The 8,275-nt window shown below is 42.8% G+C and overlaps 1 protein-coding gene across 2 annotated transcripts in view; it reads left to right on the forward strand.

The window, feature by feature from the left end:
• Positions 1-5,929, forward strand: part of MED7 (mediator complex subunit 7) — a 30,977-nt gene extending 25,048 nt beyond the window's left edge. The window contains exons 1-2 of one of the 2 annotated variants that reach the window (XM_011966708.1): positions 1,210-1,569; positions 4,924-5,929. In XM_011966708.1, the coding sequence (XP_011822098.1) occupies positions 4,941-5,639 (699 nt within the window). In that variant the 5' untranslated portion in view covers positions 1,210-1,569; positions 4,924-4,940 and the 3' untranslated portion in view covers positions 5,640-5,929. Of the gene's footprint in view, positions 1-1,209; positions 1,570-4,923 lie in introns of those variants that run through there. The other variant, XM_011966709.1, reaches the window with a different exon arrangement.
• Positions 5,930-8,275: the final 2,346 nt, after the last annotated feature.

Here is an 8,275-nt window from a genome sequence, read left to right on the forward strand (position 1 = left end):
AGACCGGGATGTACTTGGCAATTTTGTAGGGCCTATTATATAGGCCGGGGGAGGATGTCAGATTTTATTCTAAAAGTAGTAGAAAGATTTTGAATAGAAGAGCGTTAAGACTGGTTTTATATTTTAAGAAGGTGTGGTAAATAGACTAAGGCAGGACAAAAATCAAAGAAATCCAGATGAGAGATAATGGCAGCATGGCATAGGACCATACCAGTGGGGACGGTGGTCAGTCATATTTGGAACTTTATTTACTTATTTTTAAATAGAGCTAATGCAAAAGAGTGGTATGGTAGTTTCGGTGGGGTATGGGAGAAAGGAGAAAAAGGTGATGACTTAGATTGAACATTTGCAATTGAGTAAAGTGCAACGGGGTAAAAATGTCTGTCACCACTGGATATGAGGGTCTGAAGTGCAGAGGAAACGGTGTTCCAGGGCCTGCATGTATCTGGGTGATATCTGACTGAGAAGCGGTTGGAGAACTGAGTCCTGGGGCAATCCAAATAATCAAATGTGCCAAATGCTGCTGACAGAGGGAGTAAAACGAGGACTGAGAACAAGCATTGGAAGTCACGGGTGCAGGACATATTGGGGTCAGCAGTGAGGATGAATTTCTTCAGGAAATAAATTTATATGTGCGGGAGAATTAAAATGGGGGAGGCCGGGCTAGGTGGTTCACCACCGTAATTCCAGCACTTTGGGTGGCCAAGGCGGGCGGATTACTGTAGGTCAGGAGCTCGAGACCAGCCTCACCAACATGGTGAAACCCTGTCTCTACTAAAAATACAAAAAAAGGAAAAAAAAAAAAAAATTAGCTGGGTGTGGTGGCACATGCCTGTAATCCCAGCTACTTGGGAGGCTGAGGCACACGAATCGCTTGAACCCCGGAGACAGAGGTTGCAGCGAGCCGAAATCGCGCCACTGCACTCCAGCCTGGGCGAAAGAGACTCCGTCTCAAAAAAAATAAATAAATAAATAAATAAAACCAACAAAAAACCCTGCATATCTATATTTTCGAATTTGTATGTAAGATGTCTTCATTGTATGGGTTAAATCAAAAAAGAAAAGACAAAAGGAATGGAACTACCAGCTGCGACTGTCAGCAGAAGAGTTGTAATGCGGACAGCGGATGGACCAGACGCAGGCGCACTAGCTACTGCGCCTTTGCTAACTCTTCTTTGGGAGGTTATTTTCGCGTCATAAATGTCTAAATTCATGTAAGTCTTACAAGAGCATGTTACACATTAAAATATAAGATTTTTTCTAGTCAATAAGGGGTCTATAAAAAATAAAGCAATAAGATGTTTTGTTTAATTTTATGCCTTAAAGAAACGAAGAAACAACCCTCAGCTACTACTTTTAAAAGTCAGTAAAAGGGGTGGGGATGGCAGGAGTCGAATATACGCAGGCGCAACAGCGAGCGATCGGTCTGAGGCGGATTTAGAATCTCGTTAAAGGACAGCTCCTACAGCCAATCAAAGACAGAATCGGTGGCTTCTTCCAGGAGGAGACCGGAAATTGCTTTCGGCTGCAGAGGGGGAAGGCGGCTACCAGTGTAAAGCCAGAGTTGAGGTGAGTGGGCGGCAACGGCTTGGGGCCCCCGCGTGTGTGCGTTTTTTTCTTCCGGACCCCGCGGTTTCCTCTGGGAACTGGGGAGGCATGGAGGAGTTCGGCCTCCGAAGACGCTCTCTCGTCTTTCTGTCCCGAGTCTCTCCGAGAGCGCGGCCTCCCCGCCGCTCGTGGAGGTCTCGGGATGGACAGCCTGGAGGAGGAGGCTCTTAGCGCTGCAGTCCCAGGGCTTCCTCCGTGTGGGGACGCCGAGCCGGAGTGGAGGTTGGGAGACGTGGTGTCTGGTCCCCTCGCCGCTGTTTTTCTAGGCTGTGTGGCCTTGGGCGAGTTATTTGCCCTTTCTGGCCCTTTGTAACATGAGAGTAGCCCTCCCTGCCCTTCCTTCTTCTGGGAGCAGTTGTGAAACAGCTGAGATACGGGGGCAGGCGAGGGCGGTAGATCCCAACCAAGCCTAATCGTCAGGTCCATCTGGAGAGGTTTTTAAAGCGACATACCAGGGCCCATTCACAGTGGACAGAATGAATCAAATCTCTGGAGCTGGGACCCTGGAATATCTGTCGTCTTCTGGTGAGGCGCCTTCTCCCCCAGAACAAACACTAGATGTTGGATCTTGAGTCTCAGAACCAGTTATGATGCTTGGCTCTGGTTTTATTAAAATAAGACTTCCATTGCCTTTGAAAAGTTCCATCTAGAGAGACAGTAGAGAAAAATATAATTTTTGTAATATGCAGGTTCTAATTGTACAATTAGATGCTTCACAGCTTAGAGATATAAGAAAGCTTGCCCTTTGGAGCTAAAGGGACCTGGGATAAGAATTCCTGTTGTACCATTTATTAACTTTTTGATCTGGGGCAACACTTCCCCTCATTGAGACTTGGGATCTTCACCTCTAAAATGAAATTGATAATAGAACTTAATTCATGGGACCCTGTGGTGGCTCACTCCTGTAATCCCAGCACTTTGGGAGGCCGAGGTGGGCGGATCACTTGAGGTCGGGAGTTCCAGACCAGCCTGGCCAACATGGTGAAAACCTGTCTTTACTGAGAAATAAAAAATTAGCTGGGCGTGGTGGCACACACTTGTAGTCCCTAGCTACTCAGGAGGGTCATGCAGGTGAATCCCTTGAACCCGGGAGACAGAGGTTGCGGTGAGCCCTAATGGTACCACTGCCTTCCAGCGTGGGAGACAGATTGAGACCTTGTCTCAAAAAACAAAACAACCTACCTTAATTCATAGAATTGTTATGAAGATTATGTTAGAGAGGCCATAAAACAACAGTATCTGTCACGTAGTTGGCCTTAGGAAAATGACAACCTAAGTACAGGAATGCACATCGTGTAGGAAAGTACAGAGCAGCACTCGTCACCTAAAAAGGTTTGAGTGGAATGAAACATAAGGTGTCAAAAATTGTGTTTTGAAGTACCAGATCAATGTTAATTCCTTGATTTTGGTAATTGTGCTGTGGGTAGAAGAAAACATTCTTGTCCTGGGAAAACACATTGAAGTATTCAGGGGTGAAGGAATGAGAAACCAATAAAGCAAATGAAGGAAAATGTTAACATTTGGAGAATCTGAGTGAAGAATATAAAGTGTTCTTTGTATATTCATGCACTTTTTCTGTAATCTGAATTTATGTTATAAGTTTTAAAATGTTGGCTGGGTGTGGTGGCTCACACCTGTAGTCCTAGCACTTTGGGAGGCCAAGGCAGGAGGATTGCTTGACCTCAGGAGTTCAAAACCAGCCGGAGTAACATGGCAAAACTCTGTCTCTACAAAATATACAAAAATTAGCTGGGCGTGGTGACATATGCCTCGTACTCCCAGCTGCTTGGGAGGTTGAGGTGGGAGGATCGCTTGAGCCTGGAAGGTCGAGGCTGCATCATCCTATGCACTACTGTGGCATAGTGGAAACTCAGGGCTACACCACGCCTGCCCTTAGTACCTCACGAATTCTAAGTGTAATATTGCTTCTAATAGAATACTTGCCCCACCTGATGTTAGAGGGTGTTATATCTTGAAACTTTGATAATAACAGTGTGAAGGAGCACTTCAGAATCTTCTCATTGGATGGTATATCTAGGCTTAAGGTAGAGTAAGTAGAGGTTATTATGGCCATAGAAGATACTGGGTTTGAACCTGGGGTTTGAAATTTCTGTGATAGTTGTAGGGAAGTTAATGTGTCCATACAGGCCGGGCGCGGTGGCTCACACCTATAATCCCAGCACTTTGGGAGGCCAGGGTGGGCGGATCACCTGAGTTGGGGAATTAAGAGACCAATCTGGCCAACATGGCGAAATCCTGTCTCTACTAAAAATACAAAAATTAGCCGGGCATGGTGGTGTGCGCCTGTAATCCCAGCTACTTGGGAGGCTGAGGCAGGAGAATTGCTTGAGCCCAGGAGGCGGAGGTTGCAGTGAGCTGAGATCGCACTACTGCACTCTAGCCTGGGCATCAGTGCAAGACTCCATCTCAAAAAAAAAAAAAAAAAAAAAGTTACTGTGTCCATATAAAATTGCATAGTTTACTGTGACAAAAAGGATATGGAACTGAATCATTTCATTCAGGAACTTTGGATAATACCATGTGTTTAGGATTTAGCAGTGTTAATTTTGTCAGTGTTTATGAGAGATACAAGTAAGTGTTTGCTATTGAAAATCAATCTGTAACATAAAGCAAAAGTGATTGTGATATGAGATTGGGAGACAACATGTGTAGTTTGGTTATGGAGGAGTAGAGAAATGGGGGCATAAATGGTGAGGGGTGTGGAATCCAGAAGATTTTCTTGGTTTTTTTTGAGACAGATTCTCTCTCTGTCGCCCAGGCTGGAGTGCAGTGGTACAGTCTCGGCTCACTGCAAGCTCCGCCTCCTGGGTTCACACCATTCTCCTGCCTCAGCCTCCTGAGTAACTGGGACTACAGGCACCCGCCACCATGCCCGGCTAATTTTTTTTGTCTTTTAGTAGAGACGAAGTTTCACCTTGTTAGCTAGGATGGTCTCGATCTCCTGACCTTGTGATCTGCCTGCCTCGGCCTCCCAAAGTGCTGGGATTACAGGTGTGAGCCATCGCACCCGGTGGAAGATTTTCTTTAGAGATCAGAAGATGCTACAGATTTTTTTATGCTGATGAAATTATTAGGGAGAGAATGGAAAATATGTGAATGGTTGAGAATATAATGCCTACTTAGAAAATATGGCAAACTTTCCCTATCATAAATGTTAGTTTTAGAAACCAAGGAGATCATCTTGTCTTGGACCCCAAACTACTGGAAGAAAAGGAAGAAAATATTCTGTCTGTAGTTATGAAATGTAACAGGTTTGTTTTGTGGCTCTAATAAATCTTTGGTCTGTGTCCATAGGTTCTTGATAGTCCACAATGGGTGAACCACAGCAAGTAAGTGCACTTCCACCACCTCCAATGCAATATATCAAGGAATATACAGATGAAAATATTCAAGAAGGCTTAGCTCCCAAGCCTCCCCCTCCAATAAAAGATAGTTACATGATGTTTGGCAATCAGTTCCAATGCGATGATCTTATCATCCGCCCTTTGGAAAGTCAGGGCATCGAACGGCTTCATCCTATGCAGTTTGATCACAAAAAAGAACTGAGAAAACTTAATATGTCTATCCTTATTAATTTCTTGGACCTTTTAGATATTTTAATAAGGAGCCCTGGGAGTATAAAACGAGAAGAGAAACTAGAAGATCTTAAGCTGCTTTTTGTACACGTGCATCATCTTATAAATGAATACCGACCCCACCAAGCAAGAGAGACCTTGAGAGTCATGATGGAGGTCCAGAAACGTCAACGGCTTGAAACAGCTGAGAGGTTTCAAAAGCACCTAGAACGAGTAATTGAAATGATTCAGAATTGCTTGGCTTCTTTGCCTGATGATTTGCCTCATTCAGAAGCAGGAATGAGAGTAAAAACTGAACCAATGGATGCTGATGATAGCAACAATTGTACTGGACAGAATGAACAAAGAGAAAATTCAGGTCATAGGAGAGATCAGATTATAGAGAAGGATGCTGCCTTGTGTGTCCTAATTGATGAAATGAATGAAAGACCATGAAAGATGTTTATCTTTCTTTTTTCCTTTTGATAAATAGCCTCATATATTAGTTTATTTTCTTTTGGACAGTCTTAAGAGAGGTTTCACTAAAAATGTAAACAGCTTTAATCTTGACTCCAACTTTTTCAATTAATGAGATGTCATAGGCAGTAATTTCACTGTATAACAAGCATAGACAAATGAGTACCCCTGCATTAAGAATAATCACTTTAAAAAGCAAAGTGTTCACCGCTGTTGTATGGGACATTCCTATGTTTTGGAGTTGCAGTAAAACTTTGATGATAACCTCAGTAACAGCAAAAGTTTTCATCTTTGAAAAGGGGAATTTATCATTTGCTTTAAGAATGATAGAGGAATAATGGATATCAATCTATAAATGTAAAACTATGATATCTTTAAACTTATTCCATTAAAAATTTTGCTTAAGCTGCAAAAGGTAGTATAACATGTTAATAGAGAGGAGCCCAGAAGAATTATAAAACAGAAACTTTATTTTTTCCTCATCACTGCTCCTGTAAACCCACTATCTCAGTCTTTTCTCCCTATCCTGAATGGACTCTTACAGGCAAGTCCCATGAATTGTTTTTTTCTCCAGTCACTCAGGTAATAAGTCCTTTGGCCATTTTAAGTTACAGACATTAATTTTAGTAATTAAGATGTCTATGTCATTAGCTACACATTTTCTTTAAAGCTAAGCCCAGACTTGCTTAAGTCCACAATGGGAAAGGGGTTTGACAGCAGAGACTGCTAGGTGTCTACCAGAGAGTCTTGTTCTTTGAAGATACGTTGCCAAGATGTGGCAACCCAACCAGGGACATTTCTGTACTGCCAGCATCTCTGTGAGAACATATGACTAAGTTCTAGGCAGTGAAATGTGGGCATAGGAATCCAGGCTTGCCCCATAAACATTTCTTGCATGATCCTCCATTCTTTTCTCCCAACTGCTGGTTGCATGGTCATATCCAGGATAAGTTTGGAAGCCACCGAAGATGGCAAAGATTGTCAGTCTGGGTCTTTGAATGACTGTGAGGACTAAGTCTTCTTTTCATTAACTCCACTCTGCCCCTCGCTAATTGGACTTTATGTGAGCACTTTCTTCTCCCCACTGTCCATCACCTCTTCCACCAAGGTGTTAGTAGAGAGTTGACTTTGTTTCTGAGGATCTTTGCCTGTCATTTTCTTAATGTAGGCCAGTGGTTCTTAAAGTGTGTGGTCCTGGACCAGCAGCATTGGTACCATTTGGGGACTCACTACAAATAAAAGTTTTAGTATAATCCATAGGTTCAGAAAAATAAAAAATAAATGAAGTTTCTCTAGCTCCATCCCAGACCTTTTCAACCAGAAAGTTGAAAAGACCAGCGGGGGCAACATAGTGAGAACTTCTCTCCATTGCTATTTAATTTTAAAAGGAAAGGATATAGGGTATGTTGATTGAAGGATAAGTTGAATATATAAACCATGAGGAGGACAGAAAGTGTCTGAAGTTTTGAGTTAGTAGCCCTGGAGACCATCCTTCCTGTTAGCTTCATTCTCTTTACTGATGAACTTCTTTAATGATGTAGGTGGAGAACATGGCAACTAACAGTTCCCATGTGTTAAGCATTTCTATGTTTACCACTGTCTGGGAGTTCGCTCTCAAATACGAAAAAAAAATGAGGTTAATTAACGACCTAGACATGAAGAATTAGGGGTTGCATACTTGATTCCAACTGGGCAAATCAACTGGGACTTGGCTCCCATAATAATTTGACAGTCCCCACTATGTCTGTATGGAAGAGTCAGTCTGTCTCAGAGGAAGGAAGTGGTGCTGAACTAACAACGAGATATCCACTACAGATCAGGCACGTGTAAACTTAATATAAATAGCAAAAATAAACTGACTGTACAAATCTGTGTTCTCTTTATGAGAGTAGTTTTTCCCCAGCTATTCATTTATTCATGGTATTCATTTGATGAATACTTACTGTGGTCACCTCTATGCCTGATGCTAGTTTAAGTGTTGGATGTGTCGGAAGGGCAAAGGAAAATTTAACTAAGATAATAAAACGAATTGATTTTTGAAGGTGATAGTTTGTGTCTTAACCATTCAGCCATTACAGCACCTTCAGAAGAATCTTGCTTCCAGTTATGTTTCTATTGTCTGTTCAAATCACCTTGTCCACATTATCTTCTCTTTTCAAGGCATGTGTACATGTTCACTTCTTTTTTATCTTTTAAAACTTTTTTTTTTTTTATTTTTTGAGATGAAGTCTCATTCTTTCGCCAGGCTGGAGTGCAGTGGTGCAATCTGGGGCCACTGCAACCTCCAACTCCCAGGTTCAAGCGATGCTTCTGCCTCAGCCTCCTGAGTAGCTGGGACTACAGGCACGTGCCACCATGCCCACTAAATTTTGTATTTTTAGTAGAGAAGGAGTTTCACCATGTTGACCAGGATGGCCTGGATCTCCTGACCTCGTGATCTGCCTGCCTGGGCCTCTCAAAGTGCTGGGATTACAGGAGTGAGCCACCATTCTCGGCCTAAAATTTTTTTTTTCTCTTTGAGTAGAGATGAGGTCTCACTATGTTACCCAGGTTGGTTTCAAACTCCTGAGCTCAAGTAATCCTCCAGCCTCCCAAAGTGCTGGGATTACAGGAGT

This window comes from Mandrillus leucophaeus, unplaced genomic scaffold (genome assembly GCF_000951045.1).
Source record: "Mandrillus leucophaeus isolate KB7577 unplaced genomic scaffold, Mleu.le_1.0 Scaffold77, whole genome shotgun sequence".
Lineage (NCBI taxonomy): Eukaryota > Metazoa > Chordata > Mammalia > Primates > Cercopithecidae > Mandrillus > Mandrillus leucophaeus.